Here is a 23,448-nt window from a genome sequence, read left to right as displayed (position 1 = left end):
CACTCAAAACTTCCCAGGACTTCACTGTGCAATGATAGGATGAGTAAATGATGGGCACTTCCGGAGCAGCTGCTTGGGAAATTTGGAAATTTATGATATTGGGGAAACTTTATAAAGGACCATCAAGTGGGAAAAAAAATTTTAAATTAGATAGAGATTAAATATAGCCTTAGCTTGTCTAAAACCAGAGCCCTGAAGGAAACACACAAAATGTTAAAAATTAGTATGCCTGGGTGGTGGATTATGAGTGACTTAAAAAAATTTCTACGCATTTTGTGAAGATGTACAAATAAATGACCCTATGATGTAGTGAAAATTCTAATTTGTCTTAATAATAAAAACCCAGAGTCAGATGTCAGGGTAAATGCTGAAAGATCGGAGAAGGAGCAGCCACGCTAGAAACCCTTAACCTCTACCGAATCCTCAGATCAAAGGAGCATGATCCTCTCCCCGCAAATCCCCAGACTGAATCCTCACACTGAAAGCTCTGAGCTCCTGTCTCCTCCTGCCTTATATTCCTTGCCCCGTCCAGCCGTATCACTCCTGTCTCCACCTCCCTAGTGCTGAGATTAAAGGCCTGTGACTCCCAAGTACTGGGATTAAAGGTGTGAGCCACCACTGCCTGGCTCTCTTTCTCTTTTAGACTAGACCGATCTTGTGTAGCCCAGGATGGCCTTAAACTCACAGAGATTTGTCTGTCTCTGTTTCCTGAGTACTGGGATTAAAAGTGTGCACCACCGCTGCCTGGCTAACTAATGGCTAGTTCCATTCTCTGATCTTCAGGGAAGTTTTATTTGTTAGATCACAAACAATATATCACCACACTATGTCGTTTTCTTTAAATGACAAAAAAAAAAAAAAACCCAAACCAAAGTAAACCAAATAAAAACAAACCAAAACAAAAGAATCAAAGAACATCTCTTATTGCAGGTTTTGGGAGAGCTGTACCACCCAGAGTGAGCTTCCAGGCCAAGTCCCCAGAGAAGAATTCTGGTGTGCCTGAGGAACAGGCCAGGAAGAAGACAGTCACTGGCAAATATGAGTGTAGAAATCCATTTTAGGTCAAAGAAGATGGCATCTGCACTTGAGTGGCCTCTTTCCTCGAGGCCTGCAAGTGATCAGCTCCATCCGGTCTTATCGCAAAACAAATCTTACTTCCCTGTGTCTTGCTGGTCACCACACCCTCTCTTTGCTGTTTGAGTCTAGTGCTGGAAGCAAAGGAATCCAAAGGGTGTGTGTGTGTGTGTGTGTGTGTGTGTGTGTGTGTGTGGTGCAGAAGCACCGTGACTCCTCACATCTTCCCGCTGGAGTCAGAGCAGCTGGTCCTCATATTTTGCTTGTGGTCAGACTCCCACACCCCAACTCTTTTGTGTTTATGAGGGACTATTGTGCAGCTAGTCTTTCTGTGACTGTCCCCTACTTAGTCACTATACACACACAGGTGGGTTCTCAGTTGAAAACACCCATTGGTTCTCTCCTATACATGTGTATTCCTCTATGTGAAATGTTATTGGACATCCTACACAGCCCCAGCACCGTGTTGGCTGTGACCTGTTCTGACCCTCCAAAGCATAGTCAGGGCCTTGTCCTTCTTGATCAAGTGCTATGTTTAGAAGTGTCTTTCAGGCCGCTGCGGGGGCGGAGCATCACAGGTGCCGGGTGAGCTCTCCGCTCTGCCGACGGAATGGCGGGCCAGGGTAAACTAATCGCGGTGATTGGAGACGAGGACACGGTGACGGGTTTCCTGCTGGGCGGCATAGGGGAGCTTAACAAGAACCGCCACCCTAATTTCCTGGTAGTGGAGAAGGATACTACCATCAATGAGATCGAAGACACTTTCAGGCAGTTTCTAAACAGGGATGACATTGGCATCATTCTCATCAACCAGTACATCGCAGAGATGGTTCGGCATGCCCTTGACGCCCACCAGCGTTCCATCCCAGCTGTCCTGGAGATCCCATCCAAGGAGCATCCCTATGATGCAGCCAAAGACTCCATCCTGCGCAGGGCCAAGGGCATGTTCACGGCCGAAGACCTGCGTTAGGGCTCCTCAGCCGCCAGCCCCCTCTCACGACCAGGCCTCTCCCAGTTTGCCATCCTCTATTTATAAAGTTTCAAGCCTTGGTTTCCAGCCCCTCCCTTCCTCTTCGCTGAGTGGCTCCTAAGCTGTTGGGGTTCTGCTGTTCAGATCCAGGCTGGTTAGGGAGAGAAAGCCCAACCATCTTCTCTCTCCACCCCTCCTCCCTGTGCTGTTACACAGTGTCATTGTTGATATTAAAAGAATATTCTCTCCAAAAAAAAAAAAAAAAAAAAAAAAGTGTCTTTCAGTGTCTCTGTGTTGAAGGCATAGGCCCCAGCCCATAGTCCCACCGGAAAGCAGTTAGTTCACTGAGGGAATGCCCTTGAAGTGGCTCCTGGAACCCAGCCCCCTTTTCTGTCTCTTAGCCATCTTGAGGTGTAGAGGTTTGTTCCATGACATGTTTTCTACCATGATCTTTTATCTTGACATCGACTCAAAACTACGGCAGCTAACCGAACAGGACTGGCGCTCGAAACCGTGAATCTACACAAACCCTTCCTCCTTGAGTTGATTTATTGTGTGTTGTTGTTTTTCCCAGCCACTCAAATCGGACAACCACCTCATGGCAAAAAGGAGAAATCAGGTGACTCTAGATTACCTTTAGACCTTTGTGGGGTCCTTGCGTTCATGCGCCTTACATATTGAACGCCATGTCTTCAGCTCATGGCGGAGTTTTGATAAGCCAGGGACCTGGCAAGAGGTATTTATCTGTGTGCAAATGTATAAAACCAGAGCTGCACAGTCTTTAGACACAGAAATGTGGGGGCCTTTCATGAGGTGGAACATGATACGTGACCCTTGAGCAGGACCCTGACTGTGATGGTTATTATTATTGACTTAACAGAATCTAGAATCATCTAAGAGTCAAACCTCCGGGAACATCTGTGAGGGAATTTCTAGATTGGGTTGGTTAAGATGGAAAAACCTACCTTAAATATGGTAGCGCCATCCTATGGGTTGGGATCCTCAACTAAATAGAAATGGAGGTCATGTGACTGGTACCTCCAGCCTTCCTCACTGTGATGTATTATATCTACTCAAGTTGTGAGCAAAAATAAACCCTTTCTTCTTTGAGCTCTTTTTGTCCATGGAAACAATAAGAGTAACTAATCCATGGGAAGGGGCCAAGCTGTGCAGGAAACGGCTTACCTCGCACTCAAAAGCTCTCTGTGCAGAAACGGTTTGACCCCCATCTAGAAGTGCCTGTGCAGGAAATGGTTTGCCCCCCATCTCAGAAGCGCTGTGTTTCTCAAGTCTTACACACACAGGGGAACCAAGATTAATTTTCATCTCTTCCTTTATAGACAAACAAGATGTGGCTTTTATACTTAGGCAGTTTATAATTTTATAAGTTGTAAGAAGGGAAGAAATTAATAATTACAGAATAACCATTTTCCTTGATAGATTAATTACAATACTGTGATCCAGAAAGTTTAATGTACCCAAGACCACACAGCCTGTGAGAGAATAGTTACTTAATTATTTTAAAAATTAGAGCCGGATTCTTTGCTGCCAAGCAGATCTCCCCAAAAGGCAGTTTTGTTCTGAGGCCTTACAAGTTTCCACCTGGGTTTCATTCTGTCCTTGTAAATCTTTTGGGTCAAATTACTCCATGTTTGGATTCAGACTACCTACCGCAAAGCCTAGCACATCATACACTCAATAAATGATTATTAATACCCAAAGTACAAAAGCTTAATTACACACCAGCACTCTATGTGAACAGGAATGTGCCTGTTGACTGCATTCCCCTTTTATGAGGACAGTACAGTCACCAATTAACGGCACTTACCAGACTGCTCATCTCAGTGAGCAGCCGCTACAGCCTGCCGTTTACTGTCCAAACATTCTGAAGTCATCCTCACCACCTTCCTTTCCTGTGCCTTATCCCCAATATGCCATCCAGTGCCATCCAGTGTCATCCAGTGTCATCCAGTGTCACCCAGTGCCATCCAGTGTCACCCAGTGCCATCCAGTGTCATCCAGTGTCATCCAATGCCATCCAGTGTCACCCAGTGCCATCCAGTGTCACCCAGTGCCATCCAGTGCCATCCAGTGCCATCCAGTGTCACCCAGTGCCATCCAGTGTCACCCAGTGCCATCCAGTGCCATCCAGTGCCATCCAGTGCCATCCAGTGTCACCCAGTGCCATCCAGTGCCATCCAGTGTCACCCAGTGCCATCCAGTGCCATCCAGTGTCACCCAGTGCCATCCAGTGCCATCCAGTGTCACCCAGTGCCATCCAGTGTCATCCAGTGCCATCCAATGCCATCCAGTGTCACCCAGTGTCATCCAGTGTCATTTCATCCTGTGCCATCCAGTGCCATCCAGTGTCATCCAGTGTCATTTCATCCTGTGCCATCCAGTGCCATCCAGTGCTGCTGTTTCTCAGTGCTGCAGATCTGTGATATGATCAACTCTCCCCACCTTCCGTGCCTCCACCCTAGTGCAGGCCACCATACCTGGGTCATACTCATTAGGTCATAGCTCACAGGAGTCCCACTCTACCTGTTCCTCCTTCCCTGCTCTGGGGGCCTCTGCTCCCATCTTCCAATGTGTCTTGCCTTTTTTTGACTTTTTCCCCCACGTAAGCTTCAGTTCTGTTTTCCCGTTACACGTTGTACTGGCTGGTTTTGTGTGTCAAACTTGACGCATCAGAAGAAGGAGCCTCAGTTGAGGAAATGCCTCCATGAGATTCAGGTTTAGGGCATTTTCTCATTTAGTGTTCAGTGGGGAAGGTCCCAGCCTATGGTAGGTGGTGCCATCCCTGGGCTGGTGGTCCTAGGTTCTATAAGCAGGCTAAGCAAGCCAAAGGAAGCAAGCCAGTAAGCAGCACCCTTCCACGGTCTCTGCATCAGCTCCTGCCTCCGGGATCCTGTCCTGTTTGGGTTTCTGCCCTGACTTCATTCAGTGATGAGCAGCAATGCTGAAGTGTAAGCCAAATAAACCTTCTTCTCCAACTTGCTTTTTGATCCTGGTGTTTCTTTGCAACAGTAGAAACCCTGACTAAGATACATGCTGAATTTGTCTAGATCTTTTGAAACATAATCCTTCCTTTGTGTTAGAGTTGTATCTAATCAGTTGGTTGTCAACGCTACACGTAAGAACTCTCAGGATGAGAGAGAAAGAGTCACCTTTGGCCCAGCTTTCATCTCTAAAATTTCTGCCTTGGATTGTAGGGACTGTTCGATATCACATATAATTTTTAATCAGTTCACAAAACCTGACCCATTTAATGTAGTATCTTGCTGAATTTGGACATGTGCATGCCTAGGAAACCTAGACAGCAAAGCCCAACTATCACCTCCAAAAGTTTCTCAGACTTCTGTGGGTTTTTTTAAGCACTTGACATGAATTTAGTTTTCTTAAGAATTTATTTATTTTTTGACGGGTTCTCCTGAAGCCCAGGCTTCAAACTCACTGTGTATTGGATGAACTCCTTATCCGACTGTCTTCATCTCCCAAGGACTGGGATGCTGGCATGCACTGATACATTGCTTGGGTCAAATCTAGGTTCTCATGCATGCTAACTAGCGCTCCACCAGCAGAGCGCCATCGCTAGCTCCTTGATTGACATATAAATGCTGCATTCCAACCTGGGCATAAGGTTGTTCTTTTAAAGAGAATTTCACAGGGAAATCTACTGTCCAGCCAGAACCGAGAATCCTGTAGAAACCCTAATAAAATAACCTCCTGAAACATGCACAGGTAACCCTGCTTTGGGCTCTGGGGAGACTTCATATGTCCTTTTTATGGGTGCTTAGCAGAGTGACTGGTGGACAGTTACTGCTCAACACATTCTTGGCTCATGAGCAAGGAAGCAGGCATTAAAGGCCCATATACTGTCCTACTTTTCCTTCCCATTGCTGTGATAAAAACCACGACCAAAAGCAACTTGGGGAGAAAGGGGTTTATATCAGCGGATAGCTTAGAGTCCATCATGGAGGGAAGTCAGAGCAGGAAGTCAACGCAGGAACCTGGAGACAGAACTGGAAAAGACACCATGGAGAAAAGCTGTTTACTGGTTTGCTGTAGCTCAACTTGGTGTTTAAGCAACCCAGGACCATGGGTGGCATCTGTATCCAGAGTGGGCTGGGTCATCCCACAGCAAGCATCAATCAAGAAAATGTCCTGCTGAGTTGCCTCCCAGCATCCTAAGGGAGCTATCAATTAAGAGTCCCTCTTGCCAGAGGACTCCAGTTTGTGTCAAGCTGACAGGATCTGACCAGCACACGCAGCTTGCTGAAGATCACATAGCTAGTAAGTGACAAGAATTCTAACATATCTGTCTCCAACACTCACAGCCATTATACTCTCTTGCTCAACCCTTGACCCAAGAAGATGAGAAGGGCCAGAACAAGATGAAGCTGGTGCCATTGAATACATCTTTGAAAATATTGCCACTTCTAAGGTTTTCTGATAAATAGATTTGAATTGATACTGGAGGTGTTTGAGGGTGCTTGGCTAGACTGTGTCTTTTTAGGAGTAGGGTGGTTAAGTTGAAGAGGATGCTTAGTAATTTAGTTTCCCCTGGACATAACTGACATATATTACATTTTAGGGTCAAACAGAAAACTTTCTGTTGAAATCATGTTTTATAGTAATTGAACCACTATTACTCTAAAACAACATAAATCTGTGTTTCTGAGATGAAAGCACAAACCACAGACCACAGGCTGACATTCACGTATTAGGCTGTGGTTAGCTCCTGCTTTGAAACTTTTATCTTCATACTAGATATTTTCTGTAAAATCCTGCGTCTGGGTAGTGGGTGTGGGGCTATGAGCAAGACACAGGAGAAAAAGTTATCAAGAAATGTGAGAAGGGGATGTCATCAAGGGCAACGTTGAGGACCACTGAACTCTATGCTTAAATACTCTGGCTAAAGACTGGATATTTCTGTATTCTCTCAAATTTTTGTGCTGAAGCATTTACTTCCAGTGTGGCTGAATTTGAAAGTGGGGACATTCCAGAAAATATCCAAAGTTCACTGAGCTCACAGGGTCATGTCAGAGTCTAAAGGATTAGTGTCTGCATAAAAAGAGATGGTATTTGTCTTCTCTTCTTCCAAGTACAGATTCCAAGGAAAGGTCCCGTGAGGAGAATATGGCTGTCTACAGGACAAGATGAGAGCCCTCGTTTGAAACCATGCAACCAACATGTTGTTCTTGCACTCCTAGCCTTCAGAGCCAGAAGAAGGGCAATCGTGCTGCTTGGGTTTCTCCGGCTTTGTATGCAGGATGCCAGCTCTTAGCAGAGGAGACCAGGCGACAAGAAAGACGTGAGCAGGACTAGTAAGATGTCATCTGCTACAGAGACTGATGATCTGAGCTAGACTCCTGGGACCAACACTATAAAATAAGAGAGCCTTGCTCTGCAAGTTGTCCTCTGACCTCCAGACTCCTGTAGCACACACATATTCCCCCCAACACTGCCACATGAACAAAAGTAATGAATACATAAATAAACAATTAAATGTAATTTTTAAAAGACTTGAACATGTGCTGTGCTAAAATCCCTATTTTCTAATACCATGTTAGAGGATTTGTTGGTTTGTCACCAGAATCTTAATTGTAGAAAAAAACATTTAGAAACCAGTCTGAAATTTCTGTAAGCCATTTTTTTCTAGTTAAAAAGCATATGAGTGCCATCTGCCAGATAACTTATTTGAATAGAATTAATTAGAATATTACAGAAAGATGATGACTCAGCAGGCTTATGGAAAACGTGGGTGGGATTGCTCCCTTGAATAGATGGATATTTGGGAGGCCAACAGGATTTTAGGAATAATTAGTTTAAAATAATTATTGTAGTGCTTTTTGTTCTTGCTTAAAGGAATGTCTATCAAACTTCTTAATTAATTTGAATTTGAATTTGCTAACCCTTCAACTTTCTTTTGTAATTATATTGTGTTTCCTTACTGTCTTGCCCAAATATGAGTTGCCAGTGTTTTATGTTTTCATGGTTAGAAATTGGTTTAAAACAATAGTTATGAACTCAATCTTTGTGGGCGTTCCTGCTTTGGAGAGAACAGAGGAGAACATAAAAGACTTTTTCTCCCAAGGAAAAAGCAAGAAAAGTTTAGAAAGAAAGTTTTCTGTGGGGCTAAGGAAAGCTATTGTTTGTACAAGAAAGCCTTGATTGACAGAAATCCAGAGAGAAGGGTGCTTTTCTCTTTTTTAAGTATTTCTTTTAGTTTTTGAGATTATAATTACATAATATTCCCCTTTCCCTTTCTCTCCTCAAACTTCCCATATGTCCCTCCTTGTTCTTTTTCAAATTTATGGCCTCTTTTTCAATAATTATTGTCACACACACACAGAGATGATAGATTAGATAGATAGATGATAGATTAGATAGATAGACAGATAGATAATTCCTATGTACATAAATACAATCTGCTCAGTCTATGTAATGTTATTTACATATATGTTTTCATTGCTTACCATTTGTATTGAAAACCAGTTAGTGTGTTCTTCTTTGGGGAAGACTTTCTCTGTTCTCAGCATAGTTGCCTACAGTTCTTTGTCTAAGGTTGAGCTCTTACGGGCTTTCCCGCCTCCACTTCACTGTGTCTGCTGTTGTTGTTCTTGTTTGGCTCATGTTTAGGAAATCATATTAGTGAGATTTTATGCGTGTAGCTTCTGATATTACTAGGAGACACACCCATAGAGCCAGCTCCCTGATCCCCTGGCTCTTACACTCTTTCCACCCATCCTTTTGCAGAGAACCCAGAGCCTTAGGCATGAGAGTTGTTTCATAGATATACCCATTGGGATTAGGCTCCACAACTCTGCATTTTGATTGGTTGTGGTTTTCTGTAATGGTTTCCATCTGTTGCAAAAAGAAGTTTCCTTGATGAGAGGGTGAAGACCACACTTACCTGTGGGTAGAAAGACAAATATTTAGAGTATAGTCAGGGATTATTATGGTTTAGTAAAGTGGTGGTTGTAGGTTTTCTTCCAAGATCCTTGACTTCATAAACCCTAGGTAGTTGGTTAGGTTTCTTGGACCAAACATAATTTCCATCTGGTTGAAGAAAGGCCTTAAGTCCAATTAGAGAGTCGCTGGTTACTGCTGAACAGTGTGCGCCACTCCTGGTCATACGCTATGCTGGTCTCTGTTGTAATTTATAGGTGTTGTAGTTTGGCTAGGAATGTTGATTGCTTTTCTCCTTCGGAAGCCTGCATGGCACCATGAAATGGAGTCCTCAGTGCAGAGACTTTTAGATCGCTCAAGAGTCTTGGTGCCTTTTTTAAATTCATGTCATCAGCAACAGTGACTTACTGTCCACCTCTGTGAGGACAACTAAGGGCAGCAACAAAGGAAATGGAAGCCGACCTTCTCCCACGTCACGACTGACATCATAAAAAGGCCACGATTGGAGAACTGAGAGCCAGACTAACTTTACATGGTTTCATCTTATAACCCAGATCCAGCTCGCTGGATTTAAGAGAAATAAAAATAATCAGAACTCGGGCATTGTAAGAGGGAGCAAAAGGTTGCCTCTACCCTCTGAGAATGACAGACAACTATCAGACTTCAGCCATCACTGCTCTTTTGTGTAAGTGGTTGAGATATGAGAAGAGTTAGGAAGCCAGTAAGAGATGGAAAAATGGAATTTAGGGTCCAAAGGAAAGGCACTACTGGAAGCAGACCCACAGACTGACTTTGAAGCAACTGCTGAGCAATTTTAGCTTTGGTTGGGAAAAAGGAGAGAGGGAGTGAAAAGATAAACGGCGTTCATGGAGCTGGGCCGCTGTGGAGAGGAAATCCTGTCGGAGAGGGTACTGCCTCACAGTGCTCTGTGTCACCTTGTCCCTGTGCACCCTGCCAGGAGAGCAGAGACAGCTCCTCTAATGTCAGAGCCCGAGGGCCGCACTGAGAGCTGGGTTGTGTCACCTAGCATGTGCCTGCTTTGTGAGACAGAGCAGAGACTCGGCTCCAGCAGAGACAAGTTTAACATGGTTACTTTGAATGCTTTCTATCTAGACGATGATTGAGAAGTTAAAAAAAAAAGATGCTAGATAGCTCAACAGTTGTTTTTTAAAGATAGGGTATTTTAGAGAGAGAGAGAAAAGAAAAAACATAAAAACAATAAACAAAGTCAAGCAACCCCCCACTACCAACAAAAAGCAAACAAAACAAAAACAAAAACCCACCAAAATAGAACATTTTTAATTGAAAAATAAAATGTTTGAATTGAAAGTCAACATGTCGGCTTAGCCTTAGATCAAATGTTACAGAAGCAACAATCAGTTAACTTGAGTATAGACAAGTGGTGTATCTACAATTAAAAGCAGATTGTTTGGACTAACAAGTTCTGAGCAAGAAATATTGTCAAGGGAACAAGGACATCTCATAATGGAGGAAAGGGAAATACAAGAGACCATAATCCTAAACGCGTGTTCTTCTAAGTGTGAATGAAATGGACAGACGCACAAATTCATAGTCACGGTGAGAGGACAATCTATTTTGTTTTTTCGTTTTTGTTTTTTGAGACAGGGTCTCTTTAAGCAGACCTGGAACTTGCTATGTAGACCAGGCTTGCCTCAAGCTCACAGGATCCACCTGCCTCTGCCTCCTGCATCATAGACTCTTCGTAAGAGGTGAGGAGACAGAAAGTTAGACAGCACCTAGGGAACACAAACCGCACTGCCATCGATAACATTAATAGGGTTTGTAAAGCAAACTACCACATCATATTTACTACCGTGTTTATTGTTGGTTTGAGTACTTGTTATTTTCAAGTATACCTAGACTGCTTGCCATGTACTACTACATGTTAAGATAGAACATGCACTAAGTCTTGGAAAAGCAATATTTAAAAAAAAAAAAAGACAGAATTTGTCCAGACAGTGTTCTTGGGACATAACAGCAAAACAATCAAAAGAACTCTAGAAAAGTTGTCAAGTATTTGGAAATTCAACAATGCATTTCAAGGAAGGAGACACAGAAAGAGGAGGAAAGACATGCTTTGGGGACATGGACCTCACGATATAAGCCAGGCTGCAGCAAACTCAGAGACATCATCTGGCCTCTTTCTCTTGAGTGCTGGGGTTGAAGGTATGCCCCACCATGCCCAGGAAGAACATATTTTTAATAAATTATAATGAATCAAGTGCTCTTAGGGCTCTATAAAAGAGGTAGGCCAATTATGTAAAAAGTTGAAGGCAAGACATAATGAAAAATGGAAAGAATTGCAATTAAAAAAGATAAAGAATTATAAAAACATTGATTCAATGAAAAAACTATTGTCTATAAAGAAGTTTAAAAATAAATGTATATGAAAATATGTTTTTAAAAAGAGATAAACTTCAAATCATCAATAGCAAGATAAAAAATGAAATGAAACATTATTAGAGACCCTATGGTTTAAAGTAGTTAATGATCTTTATAGTGGTATTATATTTGTGTTTCAATAAATAAAGCTTGCCTGAAGATCAGAGGGCAAAGCAGCCATACCAGTCATCCGTACAGGCCAGGGACTGGTGGTACACACCTATAATCCCAGGACTCAGAAGACAGAGGCAGATGGGTCTGTGTGAGTCAAGGCCACACTGGGCTACACAAGACTGAATCTGATTAAAAGAGAAACAGAGCTCACACAAAGGTGATCCCAGCACTTGGGATCCCACACCTTTAATCCCAGCAGTAGGGAGGTGGAGACAGGAATATAAGGGTAAGAGCCAGGAGCTCTGTGGAGTGTGGAGTATAGGGTGTGGGGTCTTCAGGATTTGTGGAGACAGGATCTCACCCATTTTCTATCTGAGGTAGAGGTGGGAGCCGGTGGCTGGCTGCTTTGCTTTTCTGATCTTCAGGTTGAACCCCAGTATCTGTCTCGGGGTTTTTATTATTCATACTACAGTTATACTGACAAACAGCTTAGATGAAATTAAAACTATTTCTTTAAAAACACAATTTTTTGATAGATTGGGTATTTATATGGTTCTACATGTGTTGCAGACATTATATTCATAATCTAAAATTCTTCAGCTAAGAAAATTCTATGCCCAGATAGTTTACCTGGTTAAATTTTCCAAATAGTTAAGAAATAACAGCAACTCCCTACAAATTTACAAACAATGGCAAAAGCTCCTGCTATTGCTGTGTCCTTCCCCCTTTTGTTTGGTTCTCAGCCTCTGTCTGAAAGCAAAAGAAATTGAATTTTCATAGCATTCTAGAAAAAGTCTGAATTCAAAGGAAAATGAGTATGTAAGTCTTACTCATGGGTGTTTGCAGAATTCTCAACACTTTCATTGCTCCTGAACTCAATCTTTTCTAACGTTTTAATTCAAAGCCAGGTGTTTGCCTTGGACTTGGGAATGTCTGTCAAAGAATGTCATCATGCTATCAAAACTTTGAGGGTCTATCGTGCCTTTTAATGACAATCAACATTTTAGTTACTTTTGAAATCCGGCATTTCTAAAAAAAAAAAAAAAAAAAAAAATAGGTCAGCCCACGTGTTCCCAGCTCGAGTTTGGTTTCAAATGATAGACTCAGATTAAATCATGAAGTAAACAGAAACCGTCTGAGCAGCAGCAAAGGAAGAAGCCTGCTTTTCATTCCGCCCTTCTCAGAAATACAAGGAGCCCCGGTTAGATTAGATCCTTTAGATCCATTCGTTATCACGGCTATTTGATGTAGTTCCAGCTTACATCAAACACAGGAAGCATCCAAAGCCCTTTGAGCTGCAATGACCGAGGCTACCCTTTTCTAAGACTCCAGGGACCGAAGAACAGCCACAGTGAGACTTCCTCAGCCTCTAAGCGCTTGCACCCTGCCTCGCGGTGAGCGACCTAGCGCTGTGGACTTTCTTCCTCCACTCTTCTCCCTCAGTGCAGGAAGCTGCGTCTATTAGACCTCCAGATATTTGGTTTCTCAGTCAAGGGCAGTTTTCTGATGCGCTGCTGACATTCCACGGTCTAGCATATAGAATATGCTACTGTAACGGAGGCGCTTTCGGATACAGCACCTTTAAGAACATAGGTCGTGCCCCGCTCCCTCCCGCGGTCCCCTCCACCAGCTGTTAGCAACTGCCCTTTGCGCAAAGTTAAATGCTGTATTCAAGTTCTTGTGACGTTTGTTGTGTTGTCTTTCTTTTCCTTCTGGTACTCGGATAATCACAAATCGACCGCTACTCTGCTGTGAGCAGGGTGCTTGGGGACTGCGCACACTAAAATGAAGATGACAGCATTGGTAGATCTGGGGATGTGGCTCAGGAAAAGAGGGCCTCACCTGTGTGAGGCTCTGGTTATGGTTCTCAGTGGGGGGAAAAATCAAAACGATACCCAGAAGACAGAGTTCTTGCCCTCAGAGAGCGCAGCGCACATTTGAGCATGGTATGCGTGTATTAAGTGTGGGTGGTAAATGAGGTGTGTAAATAGGATTTGTCTTTATGCCTGGCAGCAATACCATATTGTCAACTTGTAATTTGTTAAGAGAGGAGATTTTAAGTGTTCCATCAAAGCACACACGCACACACACGCATATGCTCACACGCATGCACACACACACACACACACACACACTCAAACACGTACTCACGCACACACACGTACACACACACACTCACACACATACACACACACGTACACACACACGCACACACACACTCGCACACATACACACACACGCACACACACTCGCACACATACACACACGTACATACACACGCACACATACATATGCACACATGCACACACGCACACACACACACTCACACATATACACAAATGATGACAGTGGATCGTGACAGGTCTGACACTGTGACTCTAATAATCAGAAAACGGTGCATCAAATCACACTGGGGCCTCAACTATGGCTCTAGCTTTTACTTGTCAGTCACATGTTTTAAAGTATAACAGAGAAGAAAGATGTAGAGGAGACAGAAAGAGGAAATAAGTGTAAAGTGAGGAATGGAAGATAAAATGTCAAAAAATTGAAAATTACTGTTTTTATGACTGTTCGTGTCCCTGGAGAGCACTTCTGTCCCTGCGCTCTTGTCACCCGAGAGCAGCATCAATACTCTTCCGCAGTCATCTTAAAGAACATTCTCAGCCGTGTTTATTGAGCTGGCTCTTCCGGGAGTGGCGAGAGTGATTAGCAGCGTGTGGTTAGCATCATGCGCTCCTATCCCGACTCACTGAAAACTGTCCCCTCCGGGTGGTTTCACCCCAGCAGCCCACGTGTTCCTTTCTGCTGTAGTCTCATCCCTGAGGTGGAGAGCTGCACCATCTAGATTTTCTGCTCTAATGACCAGTGCTGGGATCAACCCCTTTTTCCTGTCCAAACCCCTCACTAGCCTTCAATGGACTACTTCAGGTTTAAACAGGGAAAGACCACGTTTGACACACTGCGTTGGAAAGATTAATGTTTAGAACATTTGTTGTCACATTCAGAAACTTCTTAGATTCGGTCATTCTGAACGGGCAGTAGAATTTGGTTGGTGATATGGATCATTCTGATGTCTCTGTTGTTATTAGTGCCTGAGAAGGATGGGTTGGGTCTCCAAAGGGGCTTTTGACGTCATTCCTTCCTTCCCTGCTCCTCAAGGAGTACAGAGTTGATATTCATCTTTTCAACTTGCCTGACAAATTCCAATGTTGTAATGTAATCAGGAAGAAAAGGAAGGACATGATCACTTTGGGAAAACCCGACAGAAGAATGCGGGACATTGAAATCGTGGCGGAGGTGGGTCTTGTCAACCCAGACCATTCTAGCCCAGAGCCATGCTCCTTTCTAGCTTCCAATGATAGGATGACTAAGGCTTTCTGTCTCTGCAGAGCCAAACTACTTCCTAATCACCTTGAAGACCTATTCCAAACGCATGCTAAAAAGACTGGTCAGGAGAGAAGGTCCCCTAAGTGGACAAGAGCTGTTGGCTCAAAGGGACACAGAGGATGGCCCGTGTGTGCTTCCCAGTGTGCTTTACCTCTTAAAGGCAAACTGAGCCGGAGTCAGTGGAGAAGGAAGAGAGGAGGATGGGTATTAAGGAGAAATGGTGTGGGGAGCGGAAGAGGGACAAGAGCTGCATGCTGCATTTGTAGACCGCACCGGAAGCAGGACTCTTATTGCTACATGCTTGGGAGATGGGGCCTCTGTATGAGGCTGCTTGGGTTGAGACTCCTGTGGTTGTGAACAAGTTGCTTAATCTTGGTATCTCAGTTTCTTCATCCCAATGAAATTCATTTAAATTAAATTAGACTAATTGAATCAATGGAAAGCACCAAGCTGAGTGTTTGGCTTCTGGAGAGCATCAGTAAGTTTGAACCGCTATTCGCTATTATTATTTGAAGAAAACCAACCTCCCAAAGGGAAAGAAGATTATTTATGTTGATACACACACACACACACACACACACACACACACACACACACACACACACTGTGCACTATATGTGCACTATATAGCACTCAGGGCTAAGCATGTTAATCTCTCCAGAAAAAGATGTATGTGTATATGAATTAAAGGACTCTAATCTGCCATTCCAAAGTATCTCTTTGCAATCATTTTTACTACACAACAAACCTAAAAGAAATTAAGTGTAAATTCTGATGTTATTCCACATTGACAGGATAAATGGTTGGCAGTGTGTGGAGAAGGCAACTGCTCCTACCCTACTCCCTGTCCAACTGCTCAGTAGGCTGGAGTGCTCTGTGCAGTTGAGACATGGCCGGTAGCTTTTGGGGGGAACTGTGAGCTGTCAGCTCTGTGTGGAGACTTTCTCAGCAGCTGCTAACACACCGTTTTCACTCCCTTCAACTAACAAATGGAGGAAAACAAAAGCTCGGACTAAAAACAGAGGAAAAGCAAGCAGGCCCCAGAAAAAGGGAGGAAGAATAAACTTGAGGAAATTCTTTCTTGAGGCCAGAGCCTTTCTAGGAACCATGAATTACTGTCTCCACAGTCGCCATGGGAAACATCCTCTTCTCTTTTGTAGCAGACGTTGCTACGTGTCCACGTCACAGTCATTTCTTTCCTTTTTTTGTTATAATTTCCAAAAGTCCCTCTCCTACTCCCCTCCACTCTCCTCCCGCTCTCTGTTTAGTTACCAAGTGCGTCTCTGTGTCCTCGCGGAACTGTGAAGACAGAGCCTGCTCAACTGACACCCGTGTGCAGAGTCAGAGGGCAGTGATGTGCACACCTGCACGCAGAGTGAGCAGCAGAGAGAACAGACTCTCTTCTAGGACAGAGAAAAGATGTAGCTCTTCCAAACGACACACTCACACATACTAACACACACACTAATGCACACATGCACATATACACATAGGTTCACTCAAACACATACACACACTAACACAATACACATGCACACATATACATACATATACACACATACATTAACATACACTTACACACATCTATACACACAAACATACACACATACACACACGCATAACACATACACACTCACACATTTATACACACACATACACATACACACACAGACACATCTATACATACAGACATACACATACACACTAACATGTCCATATACAGTAACACATTCACACATGTACACTAACATACACTCACACATTTATGCATACATACACATAGCACAGACACATGCACACATCAGTTTCTGCCTTTGCTCTGATGAGTTAGTCTGCTTTCACAGAGTTAACTGCAGTTCCCATTGCTTTGTTGTTTCAACCAGTTCCGCTTTCTCCACATTTATTTTGAATTATTACTGTTTATTTTAATCCTTCTTCCTTTATATCTTCCTCCAACAAAGTGAGAAGTCTATACATGCTAAAGCTCCTTAAGCAGTCTCCTTGCTTTTCCCCACCTCAATCCTACGTAGCCAATAATATCCAGAAATTTCATTAGGAAGCTGAGTGTGATCACATGCCTGTAATCCCAGCATTTAGGAGGCTGGGGTCGGAGGGTCAGCTTGGACTACACACTGAGTTCCAAGTCCACCTGGGCTATGGTCACATGCCTGTAATCCCAGCACTTAGGAGGCTGGGGTCGGAGGGTCAGCTTGGACTACACACTGAGTTCCAAGTCCACCTGGGCTATGGTGTGTATCAACTTCAAAACAAAAAGACCTGAAAACAGAGGACTTATTGGAAGGAGTTCAGTGGGGCGGATAAGGAGATGAGGAGGCTGAGGAGATGTTCAAACATCACTTCACTGTGTGACGGTTGCTTCCTCTCCAATCTTCAATGCCCTTCAAAATTTTCAATGCAAGCAGAATGAAAGAGTTGACATCCTCAGTGAAACGCCTTTCTTAACAGGACCGAGGTCTTTAAATCCCTCACCTCAGCCGTTCCCTGCAACCCCTCTTGAAAAACCAGCCCCAGGGCAGTCACAGTGTCTCCATCCTTCGAGACCCCCCATGACAGAGAATTTGTTTTGTCCCCATGTCTGAATAACAGCAAGGTCTAGAACATTTCCCAAGTGCTAGAAGGTTGCTTTATCTCCACTTCTGTGTATCTTAATCTCCCATTTTTTTAAAAAAGAAAAAATCTCATCTTCAGATTGAATTCTAGAAAATTTCTTGGGCAGGCTCAGTCAGTGTCCAAGAAGAGGCCTGGGAAGCATTGGGCCACATTCAGGGAGAAGTAGAGATGAATTTTATCGCTCAGAGTTATCAATTTTGTTTGTTTATTTTATCTGAGCAGTAATAGCTATAATTATTTTATACTTTGTTTAATACTCAATTACATTACATACCTAAACGAAAACTAAGCACTACAACTTAATAAACTTTATAAGCACATTTAAATCTTTTCTATCAGCAGCATGGGTTTAACGAGTGCTTTTGTTGGCATCATGCCCTTTACCCCATTTGGTTCCTCAGATCCCAGTAATATTGTTTGGATACCGCCAGGAATTTCAGGTATTTTGGAAGATCTAGAGGAAAATAATTCTTTTTTTTTTTTCAGACAGCTGAGGTTAAAGTGGTTGTGTCTCAGGTTGGTTCTGGGTTGAGCCATTGAGTCTCTCTCTGTAGTCCAGACTTGGACTCAGCAGTTCTGCTGTCTCAGCCACCCAGGCACTGGGGTGACAAGTGGACATCAGTATTCCCATCCTCAAGTGGACTTTTTGTGTAGATTTCCGTGTTAACTACAAGGCACTTTTAAAAATTTGCTTGGCTAACAACACACAGTCCACTGTCCCATCGCTATGAATGATCTTGTATGTGGTGATTATTAATTTTTTTTCTATTGGTATTCTCTTATAGCTCATAGAAGCATTTAGAAGTTCCAGATCTTGGAGTCAGGTGTGAGTCTACAGTTTGTCATCTTGAAACACAGGGATGGATGCTTCTTTGGCTTGGCTCTTGCATAGATCTCACGCTCATTAACTGGGCTGCTCCATCCTCCTGTCTCACGATGAAGGCTCTTGGTTGAGAGAAAGATAGAGGGAATCAGAGAGCTTGGAAGGCAGGCATAGTTTGCAGTTGCACACAGATAAATGCTCCTGTTCCCTTGGATAACTCACTGACTGTGGTATGCTGGGTGTTTCTACAGTTGTGTTCCTAATTTTGTCCCCACATGCCCCTTCTCCTGGAGTTCATTTGTTCTGTAGCTAATTCCTTCATTCTCTGGGGGCCCAAATATGGTAGGGTCTTATCCTGCCCCATGTGGAAGATTGGATGCTAAAGAATTACTGGAGTGCTCCTTAAATTCTCCCAGCCCCCTAGTTCCCTCCTAGTAAACCAGTATTCTACGTCAAACTCTCCTCGCGTTGTCCACACACCTTCAGGAGAAGCACCTCCTTCGTACAAGCCATTGCTCCTAGGCTCATCTCAGTCAGAAACACTGCAACAGGACGGAGGGCTCAGTATTAGAGTGCTTGCTTCGCGTGTGAGAGAGGCCCTGGATTGCATCCCCAAGATGGGAGGACATCCGAGAAAGAAGAAAAGAGGAAAAAAAGACAAGTCACCCTACTACAGCCACTGTTTTAGGATTTTACCCAATCTAAAATGTGTGTGTGTGTGTGTGTGTGTGTGTGTGTGTGTGTTGTGTGGCTGGCAGGTGATGGACAAACAGTGCCACTTAAGGGAGTTTGGAAAGAAAAGGGCCAAAACTTGTGAGCAATCTTAGTGCCATCAGGCAGGACGAAAGGGGGGGGGGGGACAGAGACAGAGAGGGAGGAAGGAAGGAAGGGAAAGAAAGATGAAAGAAGGAAGGAAAGAAGGAAGAGAAAGAAAGGAAGAAAAAGAGAGGCAGAAAGAGCATTGCAGATAAAGGGAATGACAGTCCAAGGGAATGCACACAGGATATGAATGCAGTCATCCTTATTGCTCATGTCTAAGGCCCTTCCTCTTCCATGTTACTTACTTGACATCACACATCTGAGCAACTACTCAGGATCATGGGAAAACTGAGAACCACCACCACCCATCTTTTTGGCTTCTGCAAGCAGGATCATCTTTCTTACTTCCTCTCTTGTTTATCAAAATAAGGGTGTGCCCTTACATTGACTTCTGCCAACACAAGAACAGCCCGAGTGACCAACTGAGACGAGAAAATTACTACCATGAGACCAGAGTATTTCTAGATTTTGTATTTATGTATGGACAATTTAGTTTATTTGTGTTTGGGTACATGGGATGAATAAAATTGAAAACATTTTAGACAAACTGGCCCAGAGCCTGAACGTTTGAGCTGTGAGTGTCTGACTGGGTGGTTGTGAGGATAAGAGGATTGGCTGGGAAAACACTGATAACTGTGAACTTGTAGCCAGACTGCACAGGGCCTAACTGAAATTGAACATTTGTTTAACTTACAAATTCACTCATCTGTTAGCTGACGCTACGTTTAAAGACCCACAGAAGTCTCAATGCACAAGACCATGTTTCTTCCTATAGGTCAGCTGGAATAGTGGGACTGATCTCCGGCAAGCATTGGTGGGTTGTCTCATGCAGAGTGCGCTCAGCTGGCTGACTTTGTCTTTTGCTATGGTTTTGTAGATCCCCCAGGCAGTTTTCTACCAAGTGCTTTCCATTCTCCTTAGACCAGTGGGTTAGTATGGACACACTTTTCTCAAGGAAAGGGAAGCATACTGAGAGTTTGAAAGCATTCAAAGTATCTAAAGGTCTGCGTTCAGTACTGTCGCATGGTCACTCACTGCTACCCATATTCTTCTGGCCAGAGCAAGTCACAGGCTGACTATGGACCTCGGGGGTGGAAGAGGACATTTCGTATTTTGTGGGAGAAATTGCATAGTCAGAAAGTGAAATCCACCATGGCAAAAGCAACAATTACAATACAGAGACAATAGAAAGTTCAGTAGTTGCCAGTGGGTACAGAGGATTTTCAGGACAGGGAAAAAACTCTATAGTACAGATTCTACGATGAGGGCTCAGGCACTGGTCCACATCCATCTCCTAGAGCACCAGGAATGAATCCTAGAGTAGGTGATGGACTGGGGAGTACAGGGAGATAATGAAATTTCGATGTGATTGGATCTGGAGATGTGCCAAATCCATGCTCCAATGGAAGGTGTATGTGTGTGGAAGCTGTATGTGTGTGGCAGAGCTGTATGTGTGTGGAGGAGAAGGGCATAGGGGAAGATGTGATATTTACCTCCCAGATGCACTAGGAAGCTAAAATTCTGAAAACAAATGAACAAAAACAAAAGTTGAAAACATAGGAGAGGTGAGAGTTTGGACTGTTGACACAGACACCTACTGTAGACTGTGAGTGGGCTGGTTGGCTGTCACCAATAGGAATCACATATACTCTGGTGTAAAATGACAGTTGTTTCAGACATCTTGAGACACTGTTGTGACTTATTATTACCTCGAACTTACGATAACAATAAGTTCTGTTAACATCCAAACCTACAGATCAACAGCAGGCATCAGAGTCCCCCTAGGTGAGGGGTATTCGATGACACAGCTCTTCAGAAACCAGAGAGCTTTCTTGTTGATCCAAACACCAAACACAGAGGTTGAACCAAATATCTGTGTTGCTTTTCAGCATTCCCTTATCATATATGGAACTTTATTTATCCATATGTAGATGTGATGGCCACTGTGAAGTTTAAAGTTCCTATCCAAACTAAGATGTCATGGCAACCGGCTTGGTAAGATATACCCAACAAGTACAATTGTGACATGGATGTTATGGGCATTACCAGTCACTTCCAGGTGGATTTATGTCTTGTTCCATGATCGATACCATGAACTGGGTCAAGAACCCGTGGATTTCTGGGTCATGGGCCTTAGGGAAGAAGCTGCCACTATTATTCTGCTAAATGAACATAGTAATAGACTGCCCCCAAGTTCTTCTCTTTGTACCCATAAATCCATGCGTCTGTCTTTCAACCCTCCTAAGAGAAGCTTCTTGTAGTAGATGGTGGTTTAATGTGGAGATGCAACAATTGATCAACATGCGGAGATAAGAGATTGTGGCATGCTCATCTCCAAATGCAAGAGATATAGCACACTTCTCCCAACACTCAGGAACTGTTATGGAAAAGGACACAAAGAAATTATAAGGGTCAGAGGTCATGGATGGTTACATAAAATAATATTTTCCAGACACAAGGCAGTTGCCCATATGCACTCTTAGCAACTGTGGCTGTATACACAGGACTCATGCAAGACTGAGTCAGATAAAATCCCAGCATGGATGGGGAAGGGGTCCAGAACCCTCCCCCCCATATCTGAGAAGCTGTTGGAAATTGATGGCTTTTGGGAGAGGAAGGGTGAGTTTTCTTCAGGGATAGAAGCCCTGAGAGGCAATCTACACGATACTCCAATAGATGGCTTACCCCTGCTCACACTGGCAGCACCAGCAAACTCCATGGGCTTTCCGAGAAGAGCACATGAATTTGGGAGGGAATGGGGGTAGATTCAATCAAACACATTAAACGCATGTATGAAATATTCAAACAATAGCAAAGTTATTGTCTAATATGTCAAAGAAAACACAGACGTTGGCATGAGCAGCTGCTTCATTCTGGGATTGAATGCTTGGGTAAACAGCCAAGAAATGAATGTGAAGATGTAGACTTACACTGACTCGATGATTGGGGCAACTTTTGAATTTTTTTCCCGCAAATAGTATCGTATTGTAGGCATCTGTCTGGCCATTACCACTGATTGGAAATATCAAAGGAAAAGGACAGCCAGTCCTCTGCTGTGCCGGCTACGCAACCTCAAAGGAACAGCTGAACTCTTTCACCAAACTCTTCTGAGTCTTGGAAGGCAGACGAAATACTTCGCTGCCTGGCAACACAAAGATGGAAAACACATCTTTTGATTAATTAAAAGCAAAAGGTTGGACCTCTGTACCTTTCCATTCTTTAATTAAGCAAGCCCACGGGCCACACGAGGAAGTAATAACATCATTATGTTATGACGAGGGTGTGTGATGAGAGTCAAGGCAGGTGGGGCTCCAGGCAGGACGCCCTCCAAGCCTTCCCTGAGACTGCGGCAGTGTAGACAGATCCCTGCTTGCTGGAGACCTGTGGCTCACCAGCCAGGACATGCAACTCCTCCAGTACACTTCCTCTCCCCAAAGGAAGAAAAGGCCACAAACAAAGGTTTATATTTTAATTAAGCCCCAGCATCTCCCCTGGAATTTCCTTTACTGAAAGAACACCTCCTTTGATTTCTATCTGCTGGTGTTAGTATTTGGAAGAAGAACAACAACAACAAAAAAAACCAAGTTTGATCCCCCCCGGGCAGAACTATCTTGTCTGACTGATCAAAAGCCGTGTCCGCTGACTTACACACTAACAAATTATTTTCGTATTGTCTCTTAAACCTCTCCGGAAGCACCTTTTGAAGAGAAACTCCAGTCCTCCGGCTTTGCTCAGCACCCTGCATGCCTGTGTTTGGGCTAAAGGAATTCAGAGAAACAACAAACCCCCATTGCATCTGAAAATGGAAGCCCCTGCTACCCTACTGCCTGGTTCAGTGTCTGCAGCTCTTGTGTTCAGAGTCTGAGGGGCTCTCCATTTCTGCGTTACCATACCAGGACTAAAATCTGTTCATCAGATAGGGAATGTGAACTTGTGGTATTTGCTAGACCCGAGGAGATAGCTTACTCAGCCAAGTGTTTGCTATATGTATTAGCCAGGGGTCTCCATAGGAGAAACTGGGGGTGCTTAAGAGACATTAGGAAAGATCTACTTCCTGCCTGCAAAATATGCCAGGGCAATGGTGGCACAGAACATGGGGAAGTAACAAACCAACGTCTGATCTAAGGCCGGATCCATGAGAAGGAGCCCACACCTGACACGGCTCGAGTGATTAAGATCCAGAGACTAGGTGGCCCAGAGATCTATGGTAAAACCAAATACAAAACAAAACAACAACAACAAAAAAAAAACCGAAATTAAAAACAAAACAAAACAAAAACCCAATAAGATGACTCCTGGTGATATTCTGCAA

The 23,448-nt window shown here is 43.7% G+C and overlaps 2 protein-coding genes across 2 annotated transcripts; both read left to right on the top strand.

Annotated features, from left to right (window-relative positions):
* The first annotated feature begins 1,645 nt into the window (after nucleotides 1–1,645).
* Nucleotides 1,646–2,294, top strand: LOC121462527 (V-type proton ATPase subunit F-like). Its single transcript, XM_041674150.1, has one exon. The coding sequence runs from the start codon at nucleotides 1,685–1,687 to the stop codon at nucleotides 2,042–2,044; it is 360 nt and encodes a 119-aa protein (XP_041530084.1). The 5' UTR covers nucleotides 1,646–1,684; the 3' UTR covers nucleotides 2,045–2,294.
* A 1,681-nt stretch (nucleotides 2,295–3,975) lies between these two features.
* On the top strand, nucleotides 3,976–4,488 carry LOC121463518 (keratin-associated protein 12-2-like). The gene has a single exon (XM_041675780.1). It carries the CDS (start codon nucleotides 3,976–3,978, stop codon nucleotides 4,486–4,488), a length of 513 nt encoding a protein of 170 aa, XP_041531714.1.
* Nucleotides 4,489–23,448: the final 18,960 nt, after the last annotated feature.

Source organism: Microtus oregoni, unplaced genomic scaffold (assembly GCF_018167655.1).
Source record: "Microtus oregoni isolate MIOR12 unplaced genomic scaffold, Mior012 000001F_ref0000356, whole genome shotgun sequence".
In the NCBI taxonomy this organism is placed as follows: domain Eukaryota; kingdom Metazoa; phylum Chordata; class Mammalia; order Rodentia; family Cricetidae; genus Microtus; species Microtus oregoni.
The sequence above is the reverse complement of the archived record's forward strand: the minus strand, read 5'-3'. Positions and strand labels throughout refer to the sequence as shown.

What these genes read in the sequence shown, in the direction of transcription:
- LOC121462527 (XM_041674150.1), top strand. Translation starts at nt 1,685, where the DNA reads ATGGCGGGCCAGGGTAAACTAATCGCGGTGATTGGAGACGAGGACACG.
- LOC121463518 (XM_041675780.1), top strand. Translation starts at nt 3,976, where the DNA reads ATGCCATCCAGTGCCATCCAGTGTCATCCAGTGTCATCCAGTGTCACC.